Raw genomic sequence first — 22,761 nt, 5'->3', positions numbered from 1 at the left:
GTCACTGCAGTGTGAGTATCCCAGTGTCCTCGGCTCGGAGAGAAAGATGACGTCAGTAGCAGGTCTTGCGTAACCTAGTGGTGTGGGGTGTTCCCCGTGGAACCTTCTAGGAATGCCCATAAGTTCAGTTCAGAATTGATTGGAAATAAGACTAGAGGTATCAAGGTACATCATTAAGACAATGATATCAAGCTGCCACCAAATTGTATTTTGTAGGATAGATTCTGAACTCTTTACATCAATGTCTCTGGATGCTTTTTTTCTCTTTTCTTACAGGAGGCGTCGAAAACAGTGCAGCCCCAGCTCCTGGGTCGAATAATCGGCTCGTTTGACCCCATCCATGCCCCTGAGCGGGAGCAGGGTTACTACCTAGCCCTGGGTCTCTGTCTTCTCTTCACTGCTCGCTTCCTGCTCCTGCAGCCAGCCATCTTTGGACTGCACCACCTGGGCATGCAGATACGCATCGCTCTCTTCAGCCTCATCTATAAGAAGGTGTGTGTGTTTGTGTGGGCAAGGTGTGGGTGTGTGGGTATGGGCACATCTTTGGCATGCCACCACCTTGGCAGGCATGAAGATCTACATTGCCCTCTTTAGTGTAGCCAGACTCTTGTGTGAGGGTGGGGCTGTGTGGCTGCCACACCCTCTTAGTGTCACACTGCAGCCTCTCCTGCTTCAGCTTTTTAACCCTTTGTGTCTGTCCTAACCCCTGACCTTTGACACCTCAGACTCTGAAGCTGTCCAGCCGGGTCCTGGACAAGATCAGCACAGGTCAGCTGGTCAGCCTGATGTCAGCCCACCTCAACAAACTGGATGAGGTAAGAACCACCCAACTCATCTGCTGTACTAACTCTAACCTCAACCTCAATAATCTCCATGGGAACTAAGGACCCAAGTAATCTACTTATTAACTGTCAGTTTACCAGGTTAGTCGACTGAGAATGCATTCTTCTTTATAACAATGATGTCAAGAAGAGCATTGTCTTGTGTCAGAAAGCGTGATTTTCTTCACCGTTGCATAGGAGTGATGAAACATGTAAGAAGACAATGGGGGAAGAGTTTCAGTGGTGTAAAGGTGGGGGATTTGAATGAGCCAGTTAGTTAGGGGATAGTTAGGTGGCTATGGTGGTATGAGGGGACCAGGTTGAAGGGGCCAGGTTGGGCCAGTATACCGTAGTCGAGGGCAGGAGTGACATTTTGCAATCTCAACTACTTTGAATCGTTGTTGCATCGTCATCCAAACACCAAGCTATGCTTTCTACGAATTGAGACACCACAACACTAGCTGTGCTCCCAGGAATATCTCCCAATTGAACTATGTGGTAACAAACAAACTGCAGCATGGGCCGAATCCCAGCTCGAGATACACACGCAGCCAGGCAACTCCAACCTCCCTGCAAAATCATACATCATGCAGATGTCAATGAGAGAAGGACGTAAAAAATGTGAGTCACACTCCGAGCACATTTCTCCACTCCGGTTAGGCTTGGGCATGAGTCCTATGTCAGTGCTCAGTGGTGGAAAACAAGTGAAGCCAGCCGTTTGTCAAGCCAACATGGGATGAGAGGGGTGTGTAATTTAGCCGTAGCTAGGCTAGTAAAGGGGTGTTGAATGTCAATACACTCTGCTACCTGCTCCCTAGGCAATTATCACCTGGATTGGATGTGGCTTCAAACTCTCACTTGTTCCCAAGCTCTCTCTTCTCCTCTCTTGTGGCTTTGCCCAAAGCTATCTCTACGAACTAGCATGCGTTTACATTGCCAATCCCTCCCATCTAGGTTTTTTGGATAAAGGGGTAGACGGTTAACACTTTACTTGATTTCGGGCACTCTGAAACAAATCTCACATGTGCGCAGGCCAGCTAGATTGTATTGTTTTATTCAACTTCATATTCATCATCTCCAGCACCACCCCAACATCAACATATGTGACCCACTGTCTCTTTTCAGTCTTATGTCCTACAATTTCAAATTATGTTTTTTTTAAATGGCGTATCATACACTGTAGTTAGAGAAAACATGGGGAAGTAATGCTGCCTTAAAAGTTGATCAATTTATAATCCAATTTAGAAGAAAAAGGAATTCAAACATTTAGATTTTCACACTTGCTCTACATCAATCCTTGGGAATCGTACTGAATATTTAGAAAAGGAATAATTTCACCAAATTGCCAAAATGGATTCTCTGAACATTATTTCACCAAGTTCCCAGATTAGCCAAACAAAAAACTGTTGTATAATAAAGATAACCTTCACATTGATCAGCTACAGTGCTGTTCTTTGTTTACGCCCATTTAGCATTATTTACACCCTCTAAATGTCACGCCCTGACCTTAGAGAGCTGTTTTATTTCTCTATTTGGTTAGGTCAGGGTGTGATGTGGGGTGGGCATTCTATGTTATCTATTTCTTTGTGTTGGTCGAGTAGGGTTCCCAATCAGAGGCAGCTGTCTATCGTTGTCTCTGATTGGGAATCATACTTAGGCAGCCTTTTCCCACCTGTATTTGTGGGTAGTTGTTTTCTGTTTTGTTATTCTGTACCTGACAGAACTGTGCGCTTTCGTTTTTCCCTTACGTTGTTTTGTTTGAGTGTTTTTTGATAATAAAAATCATGAACACTTACCACGCTGCGCTTTGGTCCACTCCTTCCAACGAAACCCGTTACACTAAAGCCTTAGACCCACCCGTCTCTTAAGGAATTCATATTGAAACACAAGCGAATGTGGCCACGTGCTAAAGCAGTGAGGTAGTGTTTAAAAAATTGTAGTAGCCTACAATTAGGAAAAATGTAAAACACATAAAGGCTTAGCTAAAAATAATATCTAGACCTAGACCTATATAGTTAAAATGGCGGCGGAAGAAATGGCAGCAGTTTTACGGGCGCCCAACCAATTGTGCTATTATGTGGGATTTTTGCGTTATTTGTAACTTATTTTGTACATAATGTTTCTGCAACCGTATCTTACAGCAAAAAAGAGCTTCTGGATATCAGGATAGCGATCACTCACCTCGGATTAGACAAAGATTTTTCTACCACAAGCAAGACGCACAGGACATTCTCCAAACACCCGACAAGGCCGACATCCCCATTATTTGCAAGAGGAAGCGACGCAGGTACAGAGGACAAAGAGACGGATGGCTCGTGAGGACCTGCAGAAGGCGAGTGGGAAAGCTGCCGTTACCGTCAATACTACTCGCCAAGTGCAATCATTGGACAATAAATTAGACGAGGTACGATCACGAATATTACCTTCCAACGGGACATCAAAACTGTAATATCCTATGTTTCACGGAATCGTGGCTGAATGATGACATGGATATTCAGCTAGCGGGATATACGCTGCACCGGCAAGATAGAACAGCACACTCCGGTAAGACGAGGGGGGGCGGTGTGTGCATATTTGTAAACAACAGCCGGTGCACAAAATCTAAGGAAGTCTCTAGATTTTGCTCACCTGAAGTAGAGTATATTGTGATAAATTGCAGGCCACACTACTTGCCTAGAGAGTTTTCAGCTATACTTTTCGTGGCTGTTTATTTGCCACCACAGACAGATGCTGGCACTAAGACCACACTCAGTCAGCTGTATAAGGAAATAAGCAAACAGGAAACCACTTACCCAGAGGCGGCGCTCCTAGTGGCTGGAGACTTTAATGCAGGGAAACTTAAATCAGAACTACCAAATTTCTATCAACATGTTAAATGTGCAACCAGAGGGGAAAAAATTCTAGATCACCTGTACTCCACACACAGAGACGCGTACAAAGCTCTCCCTGGCCCTCCATTTGGTAAATCCGACCACAACTTTACCCTCCTGATTCCTGCCTACAAGCAAAAATTAAAGCAGGAAGCACCGGTGGTCTATAAAAAAGTGGTCAGATGAAGCAGATGCTAACCTACAGGACTGTTTTGCTATCACAGACTGGAACATGTTCTGGGATTTTTCCGATGGCATTGAGGAGTACACCATATCAGTCACTGGCTTTATCAATAAGTGCATCGAGGACGTCGTCCCCACAGTGACTGTACGTACATACTCCAACCAGAAGCCATGGATAACAGGCAACATTCGCACTGAGCTAAAGGATAGAGCTGCCGCTTTCAAGGTGCAGGACACTAACCCGGAAGCTTACAAGAAATCCTGCTATGCCCTGTGACGAACCATCAAACAGGCAAAGCCTCAATACAGGGCAAAGATTGAATCATAATACACCGGCTTCGACGCTCGTCTTATGTGGCAGGGCTTGCAAACTATTACAAACTACAAACAGAAGCACAGCCGCGAGCTGCCCAGTGACACGAGCCTACCAGACGAGCTAAATCACTTCTATGCTCGCTTCGAGACAAGCAACACTGAGACATGCATGAGCGCATCAGCAGTTCCGGACGACTGTGTGATCACGCTGTGTGATCATGCGGGGCTAGACGGATTATCAGGACGTGTGCTCCGGGCATGTGCTGACCAACTGGCAGGTGTCTTCACTGACATTTTAAACATGTCCCTGATTGAGTCTGTAATACCAACATGTTTCCAGCAGACCACCATAGTCCCTGTGCCCAAGAACACAAAGGCAACCTGCCTAAATGACTACAGACCCGTAGCACTCACGTCCGTAGCCATGAAGTGCTTTGAAAGGCTGGTAATCACTCACATCAACACCATTATCCCAGAAACCCTAGACCCACTCCAATTTGCATACCGCCCAAACAGATGATGCAATCTCTATTGCACTCTACACTGCCCTTTCCCACCTGGACAAAAGGAGCACTTATGTGAGAATGCTATTCATTGACAACAGCTCAGCGTTCAACACCATAGTACCCTCAAAGCTTATCACTAAGCTAAGGATCCTGGGACTAAACACCTCCCTCTGCAACTGGATCCTGGACTTCCTGACGGGCCGCCCTCAGGTGGTGAGGGTAGGTAGCAACACATCTGCCACGCTGATCCTCAACACTGGAGCTCCCCAGGGGTGCGTGCTCAGTCCCCTACTGTACTCCCTGTTCACCCACGACTGCATGGCCAGGCACGACTCCAACACCATCATTAAGTTTGCAGACGACACAACAGTGGTTGGCCTGATCACTGACAACGACGAGACAGCCTATAGGGAGGAGGTCAGAGACCTGGCCGGGTGGTGCCAGAATAACAACCTATCCCTCAACGTAACCAAGACTAAGGAGATGATTGTGGACTACAGGAAAAGGGGGACCGAGCACGCCCCCATTCATATCGACGGGGCTGCAGTGGAGCAGGTTGAGAGCTTCAAGTTCCTTGGTGTCCACATCAACAACAAACTAGAATGGTCCAAACACACCAAGACAGTCGTGAAGAGGGCTTGACAAAGCCTATTCCCCCTCAGGACACTAAAAAGATTTGGCATGGGTCCTGAGATCCTCAAAAGGTTCTACAGCTGCAACATTGAGAGCATCCTGACTGGTTGCGTCACTGCCTGGTACGGCAATTGCTCGGCCTCCGAACGCAAGGCACTACAGAGGGTAGTGCGTACGGCCCATTACATCACTCGGGCTAAGCTGCCTGCCATCCAGGACCTCTACACCAGGCAGTGTCAGAGTAAGGCCCTAAAAATTGTCAAAGACCCCAGCCACCCCAGTCATATACTGTTCTCTCTACTACCGCATGGCAAGCGGTACCGGAGTGCCAAGTCTAGGACAAAAAGTCTTCTCAACAGTTTTTTCCCCCAAGCCATAAGACTCCTGAACAGGTAATCAAATGGCTACCCGGACTATTTGCATTTTGTGCCACCCCCAACCCCTCTTTTACGCTGCTGCTACTCTCTGTTTATCATATATGCATAGTCACTTTAACTATACATTCATGTACATACTACCTCAATACCAATGCTCCCACACATTGGCTAACCGGGCTATCTGCATTGTGTCCCGCCACCCACCACCCGCCAACCCTTCTTTTACGCTACTGCTACTCTCTGTTCATCATATATGCATAGTCACTTTAACCATATCTACATGTACATACTACCCCAATCAGCCTGACTAACCTGTGTCTGTATGTAGCCTCGCTACTTTTATAGCCTCGCTACTGTATATAGCCTGTCTTTTTACTGTTGTTTTATTTCTTTACCTACCTATTGTTCACCTAATACCTTTTTTGCACTGTTGGTTAGAGCCTGTAAGTAAGCACTTCACTGTAAGGTCTACACCTGTTGTATTCGGCACACGTGACAAATAAACTTTGATTTGATTTGATCATCAGATCCTTTGAGTAATTTTGGTTCAGGTCATGTTACGATATGAAAAAAGGAATCTAGCCATAGAGCATATTTCTGTCCTGCCATTTGGAGCAGGACATGTACATGGCCTTTTCATTGCAAAAGTCCTGATCTTCTCAAAAATATATGTTTGCCGGGTTGTGTCCAGCCCGGGTGTCACGGTTGTCGTAGGGTAGAGACCAAGACACAGCGGGAAAATGTACACTCATCTTCTTTTTATTTGGTGAAGAAGGCAAACACAAATAACGTATACAAAACACAAATGAACTGGACAGTCTCGTCGGGCAAACAGCTAAACAAGAACAATCTCCCACAAAAACCCATGAAAAACAAACTCCTAATTATAGGACCTTCAATCAGAGGCAACAATAACCAGCTGCCTCCAATTGAAGGTCCAACCCCAATGAACTAAACATAGAAATACAATAGACTAGATAGAACATAGAAAAATACTAACATAGAACATAGACTAACAAACCCCGGACCACATAAACCAAACACCCCTCTACCTAAATACATAGCCCAAACCACATAAAACAAACACCCCCTGCCACGTCCTGACCAAACTACAATAACAAATAACCTCTATACTGGTCAGGACATGACACTGGGGGATGATTTCACATCTCTGGGAGGAAGGACGTCAACATTGCACAGCACCTGAAACCTGGTTCCATCTGAGTGAAAGCTCCTTGGCCACAACAACACCAGGCTCCAGACAATTAAAGCTGGAAAGGAGGAAAACAGACAAAAATAGATAACACCTTAAAACTTGCATACCAGCAATAACATTCATTGATCCCCAAGTCCAAGCAATAAGCTCAAAGTACAAAGACAAAATACCTGAAGTGTTGCTTGTTCACCCTTGATCATCTCCTTCACTCAAGATGGTGTCTACAGACATGGCAGCTCTGCTTCTAGCTCCAAAGCAACTTTGCAGTATTTTGTTTTTTTGTGTGTTCTTTCTTACATTATTAGCCCAGAATGTTTTTTGTGTTATTACATGCAGCCGGAAAAATGTACAAGCATTTCGCTATACCCGCAATAACATCTGCTAAATATATGTATGTAACCAATAAAACTAGATTTGATTGGATTTGTACAGTATGTGAAAATTGCGCATTTCTATGTTTTGTAGTAAAGAAGATAGGGGAAGATAACTGTTTCCAATGACACCATCGTGTGATTTTAACCAATTATAGTAGGCATTACCTACTAATGTCCTACTAATTGGTTGATGATATCATTGGAAACACTTATCTTCCTCTATTTTGTTTATGACAAAATATAGAAACATGCTATTTTCACATATGTTGATGTTGGGGTGGTGCTGGAGATGATGAAAATGAAGTTGAACATTTTAGAAATGTCCCTTTAATGCTAACAATCTATTATGAGAGACTATGTTTATGAATTATGATGCAGTTATTATGCATTCAGAAAGTATTCAGACCACTTCACTTTTTCCACATTTATTTATGTTACATCCTTATTCTAAAATGGATTAAATCTACACACAATACCTGATAATCACATAGCAAAAACAGATTTTTAGAATTTTTTTCAAATGTATACAAAATAAACAACAGAAATATAAAATGTACAAAAGAATTCAGACCCTTTACTCAGTACCTTTGGCAGCGATTACAGTCTCGGGTCTTTTTGGGTGTGACGCTACAAGCTTGGCACACCTGTATTTGGGGAGTTTCTCACATTTTTCTCTCCAGATCCTCTCCAGCTCTGTCAGCTTGGATGGGGAGCGTCGCTAAACAACTATTTTCAGTTCTCTCCAGAGATATTTGATCGGGTTCAAGTCTGGGCTCTGGCTGGGCCACTCAAGGACATTCAGAGACATTCAGAGAGTCCCGAAGCCACTCCTGTGTTTTGTCTTGGCTGTGTGCTTAGGGTCGTTGTTTAAGTAAGGAGGTAAGGCAATAAACAGGCCATAGTGGCGAAGTAATTACAATTTAGCAGTTAACACTGGAGTGATAGATGTGCAGATGAGGATGTGCAAGTAGAAATACTGGTTTGCAAAAGAGAAGATAAAAAAATATATATATATGGGGATGAGGTAGGTAGTAGGTTGGATGGGTTATTTACAGATGGGCTGTGTACAGCTGCAGCGATCGGTAAGCTGCTCTGACAGCCGATGCTTGAAGTTAGTGAGGGAGATATAAGTCTCCAACTTCAGTGATTTTTGCAATTCGTTCCAGTCATTGGCAGTAGAGAACTGGAAGGAAAGGCTGCCAAAGGAGGTGTTGGCTTTGGGGATGACCAGTGAAATATACCTGCTGGAGCGCGTGCTACGGGTGGGTGTTGCTATGGTGACCAGTGAGCTGAGATAAGGCGGAGCTTTACCTAGCAAAGACTTATAGATGACCTGGAGCCAGTGGGTTTGGCGGCAAATATGTAGTGAGGACCAGCCAACAAGAGCATACAGGTCACAATGGTGGGTAGTATATGGGGCTTTGGTGACAAAACGGATGGCATTGTGATAGAGTGCATCCAATTTGCTGAGTAGAGTGTTCAAGGCTATTTTGTAAATGATATCGCCGAAGTCAAGGATCGGCAGGATAGTCAGTTTTACAAGGGTATGTTTAGCAGCATGAGTGAAGGAGGCTTTGTTGCGAAATAGGAAGCTGATTCTAGATTTAATTTTGGATTGGAGATGCTTAATATGAGTCTGGAAGGAGAGTTTACAGTCTAGCCAGACACCTAGGTATTTATAGTTGTCCACATATTCTAAGTCAGAACTGTCCAGAGTAGTGATGCTAGGATGGCGGGCAGGTGCGGGCAGCGATCGATTGAAGAGCATGCATTTAGTTTTACTAGCGTTTAAGAGCAGTTGGAGGCCACGGAAGGAGTGTTGTATGGCATCGAAGCTCGTTCGGAGGTTTGGTAACACAGTGTCCAATGAAGGGCCAGATGTATACAGTATGGTGTCATCTGCGTAGAGGTGGATCAAAGAGTCACCGGCAGCAAGAGCGACATCATTGATATATACAGAGAAAAGAGTCAGCCCGAGAATTGAACCTTCTGGCACCCCCATAGAGTCTGCCAGAGGTCCGGACAACAGGACCTACGATTTGACACACTGAACTCTATCTGAGAAGTAGTTAGTGAACCAAATGAGGCAGTCATTAGAGAAACCAAGGCTTTTGAGTCTGCTGATAAGAATGCGGTGATTGACAGAGTCAAAAGCCTTGGCCAGGTCAATGAAGACGGCTGCACAGTACTGTTTTTTATCAATGGCGGTTATGATATTGTTTAGGACCTTGAGCGTGGATGAGGTACACCTGTGACCAGCTCGGAAACTGAATTGCATAGAGGTACGGTGGGATTCGAGATGGTCGGTGATCTGTTTGTTCACTTGGCTTTCGAAGACTTTAGAAAGGCAATTGTCCTGTTGGATGGTGAACCTTCACCCCAGTCTGAGGTCCTGAGCGCTCTGGAGCAGGTTTTCATCAAAGATCTCTCTGTACTTTGCTCAGTTCATCTTTCCCTCGATCTTGACTTGTCTCCCAGTCCCTGCTGCTGAAAAACATCCCCACAGCATGATGCTGCCACCACCATGCTTCATCGTAGGGATGGTGCCAGGTTTCCTCCAGACATGACGCTTGGCATTCAGGCTTTTTGGCAAACTCCAAGTGGGCTGTCATGTGCCTTTTACTGAGGAGTGGCTTCCGTCTGGCCACTCTACCATAAAGGCCTGATTGGTGGAGTGCTGCAGAGATGGTTGTTCTTCTGGAATGTTCTCCCATCTCCACAGAGGAACTCCGGAGCTCCGTCAGAGTGACCATCGGGTTCTCGGTCACCTCCCAGACCAAGGCCTTTCTCCCCCGATTGCTCAGTTTGGCCAGGCGGCCAGCTCTAGGAAGAGTCTTGGTGGTTCCAAACTTCTTCCATTTAAGAATGATGGAGGCCACTGTGTTCTTGGGGACCTTCAATACTGCAGAATGTTTTTGGTACCCTTCCCCAGATCTGTGACTCGATACAATACTGTCTATGAGATCTACAGAGTATTCCTTTGACCTCATGGCTTGATTTTTGCTCTTACATGTACTGTCAACTGTGGGACTTTATATAGATAGGTGTGTACCTTCCCAAATCATGTCCAATCAATTGAATTTACCATAGGTGGACTCCAATAATGTTGTAGAAACATCACAAAGATGATAAATGGAAACAGGATACACCTGAGCTCAATTTCGAGTCATATAGCAAAGGGTCTGAATACTTATGTAAATAATTTGTAAAAATATCTAAAAACCTGTTTTCACTTTGTCATTATGGTGTATTGTGTGTAGTTTGTTGAGGGGAAAAAAATATTACATTCATTTTAGAATAGGGCTGTAACGTAACAAAATATGGACAAAGCCAAGGGGTGAATAATTTCCGAATACGCTGTAAGTAGTGAAAGTAACTTGTCCTTGCAGTTATTTCACATCAGTGCAGATGAAGGAAAGGAGATGAGGAGAAGACTATTGAGAATTACACCCATGTGGACAGAAACTGTGGTTCAAGTAATACATTTGTGTGTACAGTGTGTCTTCTTATGATTAAGTAGTCCACCAGACATTATCTGCCCCTGAATGCACGTTTGTGCTTGTGAGTGCTAGGTTAGCCTCCAGTATGTAATTTAACTGACATTTTGTCATTGAACTGACAGTATGTAGTTTAGCCAACAATATGTAGTTTAACTGACAGTACGTTGTTTAACTGACAGTATGTAATTTAACTGACAGTATCTATTTTAACTGACAGTATGTAGTTTAGCCAACAATATGTAGTTTAACTGACAGTACGTTGTTTAACTGACAGTATGTAATTTAACTGACAGTATCTATTTTAACTGACAGTATGTAGTTTAGCCAACAATATGTAGTTTAACTGACAGTACGTTGTTTAACTGACAGTATGTAATTTAACTGACAGTATCTATTTTAACTGACAGTATGTAGTTTAGCCAACAATATGTAGTTTAACTGACAGTACGTTGTTTAACTGACAGTATGTAATTTAACTGACAGTATCTATTTTAACTGACAGTATGTAGTTTAGCCAACAATATGTAGTTTAACTGACAGTACGTTGTTTAACTGACAGTATGTAATTTAACTGACAGTATCTATTTTAACTGACAGTATGTAGTTTAGCCAACAATATGTAGTTTAACTGACAGTACGTTGTTTAACTGACAGTATGTAATTTAACTGACAGTATCTATTTTAACTGACAGTATGTAGTTTAGCCTACAGTATGTAGTTTAACTGACAGTATGTAGTTTAACTGACAGTATGTAATTTAACTAACAGTATGTAATTTAACTAACAGTATGTAATTTAACTGACAGTATGTAGTTTAGCCTACAGTATGTAGTTTAACTGACAGTATGTAATTTAACTAACAGTATGTAATTTAACTAACATTATGTATTTTAACTGACAGTATGCAGTTTAACTGACGTTATGTAGTTTAACCGATAGTATGTAGTTTAACTGCCAGTATGTAATTTAACTGACAGTATGTAGTTTAACTGACAGTATGCAGTTTAACTGACGTTATGTAGTTTAACTGACAGTATGTGTAACGGTTGTCGTCGGGGATAGAGGTCCAAAACGCAGAAGGAATGTGGATGCTCATCTTGTTATTTATTTTATATAAAGAGAACACCAAAATAACAAAACGAAGAACGCACAAACAACAAAACAGTCTTGTCATGCTCACACAGGCAAAACAAGAAACATGCTCACACAACACTAAACCAAACAATTACCCATATATAGGACTCTCAATCAGAGGCAACGAGAAAGCACCTGCCTCCAATTGAGAGTCCAACCCCCCATTGACCTAAACATAGAAATATAACAAACCAGAAAGAACATAGAAATACAAAACATAGAACATAGACCAAAACCCGGAAATTACAAATCAAACACCCTACTACATACACCACCACCCCGAACCACATAAACAAAATACCCTCTGCCACGTCCTGACCAAACTACAATAACAAATAACCCTTATTACTGGTCAGGACGTGACAGTATGTAGTTTAACTGACAGTATGCAGTTTAACTGACGTTATGTAGTTTAACCGATAGTATGTAGTTTAACTGCCAGTATGTAATTTAACTGACAGTATGTAGTTTAACTGACAGTATGCAGTTTAACTGACGTTATGTAGTTTAACTGACAGTATGTGTAACGGTTGTCGTCGGGGATAGAGGTCCAAAACGCAGAAGGAATGTGGATGCTCATCTTGTTATTTATTTTATATAAAGAGAACACCAAAATAACAAAACGAAGAACGCACAAACAACAAAACAGTCTTGTCATGCTCACACAGGCAAAACAAGAAACATGCTCACACAACACTAAACCAAACAATTACCCATATATAGGACTCTCAATCAGAGGCAACGAGAAAGCACCTGCCTCCAATTGAGAGTCCAACCCCCCATTGACCTAAACATAGAAATATAACAAACCAGAAAGAACATAGAAATACAAAACATAGAACATAGACCAAAACCCGGAAATTACAAATCAAACACCCTACTACATACACCACCACCCCGAACCACATAAACAAAATACCCTCTGCCACGTCCTGACCAAACTACAATAACAAATAACCCTTATTACTGGTCAGGACGTGACAGTATGTAGTTTAACTGACAGTATGCAGTTTAACTGACAGTATGTAGTTTAACTGACAGTATGTAGTTTAACCGACAGTATGCAGTTTAACTGACATTATGTATTTTAATTGACAGTATGTAGTTTAGCCTACAGCATGTCTCTCCACACTTCTCAAGGAATGTGTTAAACAGCGATATTCAACTGGGGGTCTGCAGGGGGTCAACCGGGGGTCTGCAGGGGGTCAGTTGGTCTTCCCTGTGGCTCAGTTGGTAGAGCATGGTGTTTGCAACGCCAGCATGGTGTGTGCAACGCCAGGGTTGTGGGTTTGATTCCCACGGGGGGCCAGTACAACAACAACAAAAAATGCATGAAATGAAATTAAATGTATGAAATGTATGCATTCACTACTGTAAGTCGCTCTGGATAAGAGCGTCTGCTAAATTACTAAAATGTTAATGTAAAATGTCAACCGGTGATCTGCAGGGGTGTGCAGGAAAAAATAAGAAAATACATTATTTTATTTTATTATTTCAATGTTTTCATGAATATCACTAACAGCAACAGAATAAACTAAATTGTAATTACATACCTAGAGTAGAAAATAGGAGAATATTTTCTCTCTAATGATGTCAACTTTATTTCTCAACTTCTAATATTGAGCTAATTACACTCACTGGAACTTTTTTATTTATTTATTTCACCTTTATTTAACCAGGTAGGCAAGTTGAGAACAAGTTCTCATTTACAATTGTGACCTGGCCAAGATAAAGCAAAGCAGTTCGACAACATACAACAACACAGAGTTACACATGGAGTAAAACAGATATACAGTAAATAATACAGTAGAAAATTAAGTCTATGTACAATGTGAGCAAATGAGGTGAGATAAGGGAGGTAAAGGCAAAAAAAGTCCATGGTGGCAAAGTAAATACAATATAGCAAGTAAAACACTGGAATGGTAGATTTGTAGTAGAAGAAAGTGCAAAGTAGAAATAGAGATAATGGGGTGCAAAGGAGCAAAATAAAATAAATAAATACAGTCGGGGAAGTGGTAGTTGTTTGGGCTAAATTATAGATGGTCTATGTACAGGTGCAGTGTTCTGTGAGCTGCTCTGACAGCTGGTGCTTAAAGATAGTGAGGGAGATAAGTGTTTCCAGTTTCAGAGATTTTTGTAGTTCGTTCCAGTCATTGGCAGCAGAGAACTGGAAAGAGAGACGGCCAAAGGAGGAATTGGCTTTGGGGGTGACCAGAGAGATATACCTGCTGGAGCGCGTGCTACAGGTGGGTGCTGCTATGGTGACCAGTGAGCGGAGATAAGGGGGGACTTTACCTAGCAGGGTCTTGTAGATGACCTGGAGCCAGTGGGTTTGGCGACGATTATGAAGCGAGGGCCAGCCAACGAGAGCGTACAGGTCGCAGTGGTGGGTAGTATATGGGGCTTTGGTGACAAAACAGATGGCACTGTGATAGACTGCATTCAGTTTGTTGAGTAGGGTATTGGAGGCTATTTTGTAAATGACATCGCCAAAGTCGAGGATCGGTAAGATGGTCAGTTTTACGAGGGTATGTTTGGCAGCATAAGTGAAGGATGCTTTGTTGCGAAATAGGAAGCCAATTCTTGATTTAACTTTGGATTGGAGATGTTTGATGTGAGTCTGGAAGGAGAGTTTACAGTCTAACCAGACACCAAGGTATTTGTAGTTGTCCACATATTCTAAGTCAGAACCGTCCAGAGTAGTGATGCAGGACAGGCGGGCAGGTGCAGGCAGCGATCGGTTGAAGAGCATGCATTTAGTTTTACTTGTGTTTAGGAGCAGTTGGAGGCCACGGAAGGAGAGTTGTATGGCATTAAAGCTCGTCTGGAGGGTTGTTAACACAGTGTCCAAAGAAGGGCCAGAAGTATACAGAATGGTGTCGTCTGCGTAGAGGTGGATCAGAGACTCATCAGCAGCAAGAGCGACATCATTGATGTATACAGAGAAAAGAGTTGGCCCAAGAATTGAACCCTGTGGCACCCCCATAGAGACTGCCAGAGGTCCGGACAACAGGCCCTCCGATTTGACACACTGAACTCTATCTGAGAAGTAGTTGGTGAACCCGGCGATGCAATCATTAGAGAAACCAAGGCTATTGAGCCTGCCGATGAGGATGTGGTGATTGACAGAGTCGAAAGCTTTGGCCAGGTCAATGAAAACGGCAGCACAGTATTGCTTCTTATCGATGGCGGTTAAGATATCGTTTAGGACCTTGAGCGTGGCTGAGGTGCACCCATGACCAGCTCTGAAACCAGATTGCATAGCGGAGAAGGTGCGGTGGGATTCGAAATGGTCGGTAATCTGTTTGTTGACCTGGCTTTCGAAGACCTTAGAAAGGCAGGGTAGGATGGATATAGGTCTATAGCAATTTGGGTCAAGAGTGTCCCCTCCTTTGAAGAGGAGGATGACAGCAGCTGCTTTCCAATCTATGGGAATCTCAGACGACACGAAAGAGAGGTTGAACAGGCTAGTAATAGGGGTTGCAATAATTTCGGCAGATAATTTTAGAAAGAAAGGGTCCAGATTGTCTAGCCCGGCTGATTTGTAGGGGTCCAGATTTTGCAGCTCTTTCAGAACATCAGCTGAATTGATTTGGGAGAAGGAGAAATGGGGAAGGCTTGGGCGAGTAGCTGTGGGGGGTGCAGTGCTGTTGACTGCAGTAGGGGTAGCCAGGTGGAAAGCATGGCCAGCCGTAGAAAAATGCTTATTGAAATTCTCAATTATAGTGGGTTTATCGGTGGTGACAGAGTTTCCTATCCTCAGTGCAGTGGGCAGTTGGGAGGAGGTGTTCTTATTCTCCATGGACTTTACAATGTCCCAGAACTTTTTTGAATTTGTATTGCAGGAAGCAAATTTCTGCTTGAAAAAGCTAGCCTTAGCTTTTCTAACTGCCTGTGTATATTGGTTTCTATCTTCCCTGAAAAGTTGCATATCACGGGGGCTGTTTGATGCTAATGCAGAACGCCATAGGATGTTTTTGTGTTGGTTAAGGGCAGTCAGGTCTGGGGAGAACCAAGGGCTATATCTGTTCCTGGTTCTAAATTTCTTGAATGGGGCATGCTTATTTAAGATGGTGAGGAAGGCATTTAAAAAAAATAACCAGGCAGCCTCTACTGACGGGATGAGGTCAATATCCTTCCAGGATACCAGGGCCAGGTCGATTAGAAAGGCATGCTCACTGAAATGTTTCAGGGAGCGTTTGACAGTGATGAGTGGAGGTCGTTTGACCGTAGACCCATTACGGATGCAGGCAATGAGGCAGTGATCGCTGAGATCTTGGTTGAAAACAGCAGAGGTGTATTTAGAGGGCAAATTGGTTAGGATGATATCTATGAGGGTGCCAGTGTTTACGGCTTTGGGGTGGTACCTGGTGGGTTCAGTAATAATTTGTGTGAGATTGAGGGCGTCAAGCTTGGATTGTAGGATGGCTGGGGTGTTAAGCATGTCCCAGTTTAGGTCACCTAGTAGCACGAGCTCTGAAGATAGATGGGGGGCAATCAGTTCACATATGGTGTCCAGAGCACAGCTGGGGGCCGAGGGGGGTCTATAGCAGGCGGCAACGGTGAGAGACTTGTTTTTAGAGAGATGGATTTTTAAAAGTAGAAGTTCAAATTGTTTGGGTACAGACCTGGATAGTAGGACAGAACTCTGCAGGCTATCTCTGCAGTAGATTGCAACACCGCCCCCTTTGGTCATTCTATCTTGTCTGAAAACGTTGTAGTTAGGGATGAAGATTTCAGAGTTTTTGGTGGACTTCCTAAGCCAGGATTCAGACACGGCTAGGACATCCGGGTTGGCAGAGTGTGCTAAAGCAGTGAATAAAACAAACTTAGGGAGGAGGCTTCTAATGTTAACATGCATGAAACCAAGGCTATTACGGTTACAGAAGTCATCAAAAGAGAGCGCCTGGGGAGTAGGAGTGGAGCTAGGCACTGCAGGGCCTGGATTCACCTCTACATCACCAGAGGAACAGAGAAGTATGAGGATAAGGGTATGGCTAAAAGCTATAAGAATTGGTCGTCTGTGACGTCCGGAATAGAGAGAAAAAGGAGCAGGTTTCTGGGGGCGAAAAAATAGCTTCATGGTATTATGTACAGACAAAGGTATGGTAGGATGTGAGTACAGTGGAGATAAACCTAGGCATTTAGTGATGATGAGAGAGATATTGTCTCTAGAAACATAATTGAAGCCAGAAGATGTCATAGCATGTGTGGGTGGAGGAACTGAGAGGTTGGATAAGGTATAATGAGCAGGGCTAGAGGCTCTACAGTGAAATAAGCCAATAAACACTAACCAGAACAGCAATGGACAAGGCATATTGACATTAAGGAGAGGCATGCTTAGCCGAGTGATCAAAGGGTCCAGTTAGATAGCTAGCCGAGCCATAGGTAGCAAGCTGGTAGAAGATGGAGGAGGTCTGTTTTTAGCCACCTTGTGCGATTCCGTCTGTAGATTAGTGGGGTTCCGTGTGGTGGGGGGACCAGTCCAATTGGCAAAATAGTTAGTTATAGTGGCCCAAGAAAATTGCTAATTACTAATTACACTCACTGGAGCTAATTACACTCACTGGAGCTAATTACACTCACTGGAGCTAATTACACTCACTAGAGCTAATTACACTCACTAGAGCTAATTACACTCACTGGAGGTAATTACACTCACTGGAGCTAATTACACTCACTAGAGCTAATTACACTCACTGGAACTAATTACACTCACTGGAACTAATTACACTCACTAGAGCTAATTACTCTCACTGGAACTAATTACTCTCACTGGAGCTAATTACACTCACTGGAACTAATTACTCTCATTGGAGCTAATTACACTCACTGGAACTAATTACACTCACTAGAGCTAATTACTCTCACTGGAACTAATTACACTCACTGGAACTAATTACTCTCATTGGAGCTAATTACACTTACTGGAACTAATTAAACTCACTAGAGCTAATTACTATCACTGGAACTAATTACACTCACTAGAGCTAATTACTCTCACTGGAACTAATTACTCTCACTGGAGCTAATTACACTCACTGGAACTAATTACTCTCATTGGAGCTAATTACACTCACTGGAGCTAATTACACTCACTAGAGCTAATTACTCTCACTGGAACTAATTACTCTCACTGGAGCTAATTACACTCACTGGAACTAATTACACTCACTGGAGCTAATTACACTCACTGGAGCTAATTACACTCACTGGAGCTAATTACACTCACTGGAACTAATTACACTCACTAGAGCTAATTACACTCACTGGAGCTAATTACACTCAGTGGAACTAATTACTCTCACTGGAGCTAATTACACTCACTGGAGCTAATTACACTCACTGGAGCTAATTACACTCACTGGAACTAATTACACTCACTGGAGCTAATTACTCTCACTAGAGCTAATTACACTCATTGGAGCTAATTACACTCATTGGAGCTAATTACACTCACTGGAGCTAATTACACTCACTGGAACTAATTACTCTCACTGGAACTAATTACTCTCACTGGGACTAATTACTCTCACTGGAGCTAATTACTCTCACTGGAGCTAATTACACTCACTGGAACTAATTACTCTCATTGGAGCTAATTACACTCACTGGAACTAATTACACTCACTGGAACTAATTACACTCACTAGAGCTAATTACTCTCACTGGAACTAATTACTCTCACTGGAGCTAATTACACTCACTGGAACTAATTACTCTCACTGGAGCTAATTACACTCACTGGAACTAATTACTCTCACTGGAGCTAATTACACTCACTGGAGCTAATTACACTCACTGGAGCTAATTACACTCACTGGAGCTAATTACACTCACTGGAGCTAATGGAGCTAATTACACTCACTGGAGTATCGGACATAGGCTTAGAAAAAGCACCTGCGAATAGTCGACCAGTGTGGCAAGTGCCGCTGGCTGCTGGTAAGCTTTCTTGAATTGGACATACATTTTTGCCAACACATGGCTAACCTTTGTTTAACCAGCTTAACAGCTGCATTTAGTGAAAATGTGTTTGGAGTTACCTTTCTAGCTAATAGGCTATATAAGAGTTTACACTTCCTCTTCCAATTATAATGTGGGGAGATCAAAATGATGAAAAACTATGTACCAAATCTATTAATTTTAAAATGTTGATTACTTCTCTTTGCCATTATCATTCACCTGATTGTAAAACAACATGTGTAAAAAAGTTTTTTTGCTAATGTATTATGGGGTCCCTGAGTTCCCGATTTGCCTGGGAGGGTTAAAGACCCATGGTGTAAAATATGGATTGTAGATTTGTCCTTACGTATATATTTTTGTTGTGTGTGTGTGTGTGTGTGTGTGTGTGTGTGTGTGTGTGTGTGTTCTGTGTACATATACATGTTACTGCGTGTGTCTTCTCTTCATACAGTCATGTGTATGTGTGTTGCAGAGTCTTGGCCTGGCCCACTTTGTGTGGATCACCCCTCTGCAGTGCATCCTGTGTGTGGGGTTGATCTGGGAGCTGATTGAGGTGAATGGTTTCTGTGCCCTGGCTGCCCTCACCCTGCTGGGCATCATACAGGCCTGCCTCTCTCAGAAGATGGGGCCTCACAGGTGGGTACTGGACTGTACAGGAGTTCACACACACACACACACACACACACACACACACACACACACACACTGTGCCCTCTAGATGGGTCTGTACAGGACCGGTAGCTCTGGTCTCCGCCACTGATCTCATCTTACCCACATGGAACAGAACGGCATGGCCTGTGCCCCTGAGAAATGTCAACAAAGTGGGAAACACTGCCTATTCAGACGGGCACAACTTTCACTGTTCCACACAAAACTCTTTGATCCAGAAGTAAATCTTGTTAATTAACATCCAAACCTGTTAAGTCTTCATGTTTATGTTCTCAGCCATCTCTCTGTAGTTGAAAAGTCTCATTAATTGTATCAATATGGTGTGTGTGTCTTATTCTCTCTCTCTGTGTGTGTGTGTGTGTGTATATACGTGTGTCTTATTCTGTCTGTGTGTGTGTGTGTGTGTGTGTGTGTGTGTGTGTGTGTGTGTGTGGGGGGGGGGGTCCTATGATCAGGCAGAAAAGAGCAGGGTTAATCAGCAGGCGTCTGGCTCTGACCTCAGAGATCGTAGAGAACATCCACTCAGTGAAGGCCTACGGCTGGGAGGAGGTGATGGAGACTATCATCAAGAACATCAGACAGTAAGACACACACCTAACTAGAACCTAATACTGTACATAAACAGAGACAAGTTGGTTCCAGCCCTGAATGCTGATGGGCTGACAGCTATGGTATATCAGACCGTATACCATGGGTATGACAAAACATTTATTTTTACTGCTCTAATTACTTTAGTAACCAGTTTATAATAGCAATAAGGCACCTCAGGGTTTGTGGTATATGGCCAATATACCTCGCGATGCGTCTTGCCTAAGAACAGCCCTTAGCCGGGGTATATTGACCATATACCCCCCCCCCGTGCCTTATTGCTTAAATGTTCAAGGCAACAATCCCAGAGCTATAGGGAAAGTGGTCATGCTTTGACTCTGTTGTAATACTCTGACGTGAAAAGTCATGTTAGCAACAGGAACCCATCTATCTAAGATCTTCTTGGAACTAAAAACTCTTAGTTTGGATAGATGATCTGTAACTCTCAGTAATGAGATTCCCATCAAGATAATTTCGCTTCAATTCCTTTAAATATGAGTCGAAGCTCAAAGGAAGCATTAATTGCACTCTATGATCATGACACATGACTTTCACAAACAAAGCCAATCAGAGCAACAATCCTGCATTGTGTAGTCCAGTGGAGAGCTCTATCCTTGATGTGTTATGTTTTTTGGTTATACAGTCCTTGAGTAAAGTTCCAATGTTCAATGTTTAATCCCTGTCTGATTTGGGAGAATGTGGGGCTAAATCCATAATTAGATTTCCCTGTGGCTGTTTGTCCACCTATTTATGCCATCAAGTACGTGACAGGACATCTTGTAACCTTGTCTAGGCAGATTGTGACGTAAATATGGTCCCCCACCCCCCCACCTCTCCTCTCTCCCCCCTCCCAGGGATGAGATGACGCTGACGAGGAAGATTGGTTCTCTGCGGTACTTCTACAGCGCCTCCTACTTCTTCTCTGCCATCCTGGTCATTGTGTCAGCCATCGTGCCCCACGCCCTCAGCAAGGTACTTTCCCCACTGGTCTATATATATATATTTATTTAAAATCTAATTGACTTGTGATGTTTTTGATGTTGTGAGTATTTCTTTTGTCTTTGTATTGTTGAGAAAGTATGACAAATTAGTTTCCCCTTGGGGATTAATAAAATACCTTTTCTTATCTGTTTTACTACAAAACACACACTTTTCACATACGTAGACACTGGTATTGTGCTGGATATAATGAATATGAGGTAAAACATCTGTGAAATACTTCCATTGGGGATGAATAAAGTTGAATCTGAATGGGGTCTTTCCAGGGCATCATCCTGAGAAGTATCTTCACCACTGCCTCTTACCTCATGGTGCTCCGAATGACCCTCACCAGACAGCTGCCCGGCTCCATACAGATGTGGTACGACACCCTGGCGCTGGTCACAAAGATAGAGGTGAGGCGGTTATGCATACTTGGGCATGGAGGAAAAGACGGATGGGGGGGACGGGAGAAGGATGGAGGGAGGACAGGGAGTGGGGAAAAGGATGGGGGGAGGACAGGGAGTGGGGAAAAGGATGGAGGGAGGACAGGGAGTGGGGAGAAGGATGGAGGGAGGACAGGGAGTGGGGAAAAGGATGGAGGGAGGACAGGGAGTGGGGAGAAGGATGGAGGGAGGACAGGGAGTGGGAAAAGGATGGGGGGAGGACAGGGAGTGGGAAAAGGATGGGGGGAGGACAGGGAGTGGGAAAAGGATGGGGGGAGGACAGGGAGTGGGGAAAAGGATGGAGGGAGGACAGGGAGTGGGGAGAAGGATGGAGGGAGGACAGGGAGTGGGGAGAAGGATGGAGGGAGGACAGGGAGTGGGGAGAAGGATGGGGGGAGGACAGGGAGTGGGGAAAAGGATGGGGGGAGGACAGGGAGTGGGGAAAAGGATGGGGGAGGACGGGGGAGGACAGGGGGAGGGATGGATGGGGTTTCAAAGTTCCATTCAGATGCGGTACAGTACGCTGGAACTTTGGGTCATCGTCGAAGTCGGAATTTAACTTTGGTACAGTCTGGTACAGGGCTGTAATAGTTGGGAGTTGGGTTGGAGAAGCACATGTTGTAGTCATGTTGTATTCTGTATATAATGTATATAATGTACATTTCCATGTGGAATGTACAGACTTGAGGAAGTGGAGGGGAAATGAGTGCTTGTTAACAGAGGTTGATGATAACTCTGTTTTTGTCATTGTCAACTCTTGTTTTGTCAGTGTCCCCGAAGGTTATGTCAGTGTCCCCGAAGGTTATGTCAGTGTCCCCGAAGGTTATGTCAGTGTCCCCGAAGGTTATGTCAGTGTCCCCGAAGGTTATGTCAGTGTCCCCGAAGGTTATGTCAGTGTCCCTGAAGGATATGGCGCTGTCCCTGAAGGTTATGTCACTGTCTCTGAAGGTTATGGTACTGTCCCTGAAGGTTATGTCAGTGTCCCTGAAGGTTATGTCAGTGTCCCTGAAGGTTATGTCAGTGTCCCTGAAGGTTATGTCAGTGTCCCTGAAGGTTATGTCACTGTCCCTGAAGTTTATGGCACTGTCCCTGGAGGTTATGGCACTGTCCCTGAAGGCTATGTCAGTGTCCCTGAAGGCTATGGCACTGTCCCTGAAGGTTATGTCAGTGTCCCTGAAGGTTATGTCA

The 22,761-nt window shown here is 43.7% G+C and overlaps 1 protein-coding gene across 1 annotated transcript in view; it reads left to right on the top strand.

Moving 5' to 3' along the window:
- LOC100136366 (cystic fibrosis transmembrane conductance regulator II) overlaps positions 1-22,761 on the top strand; it is an 81,399-nt gene that overhangs the window by 3,646 nt on the left and 54,992 nt on the right. The window contains 6 exon segments of the mRNA NM_001123534.1: positions 277-492; positions 726-815; positions 19,365-19,528; positions 20,017-20,142; positions 21,004-21,121; positions 21,415-21,543. Coding sequence (NP_001117006.1) covers positions 277-492; positions 726-815; positions 19,365-19,528; positions 20,017-20,142; positions 21,004-21,121; positions 21,415-21,543 — 843 coding nt within the window.

Source organism: Salmo salar, chromosome ssa10 (assembly GCF_905237065.1).
Source record: "Salmo salar chromosome ssa10, Ssal_v3.1, whole genome shotgun sequence".
NCBI classification, from domain to species: Eukaryota; Metazoa; Chordata; class Actinopteri; order Salmoniformes; family Salmonidae; genus Salmo; species Salmo salar.
Note: the sequence above shows the minus strand (reverse complement) of the source record. Positions and strands in the feature narration are given on the sequence as shown.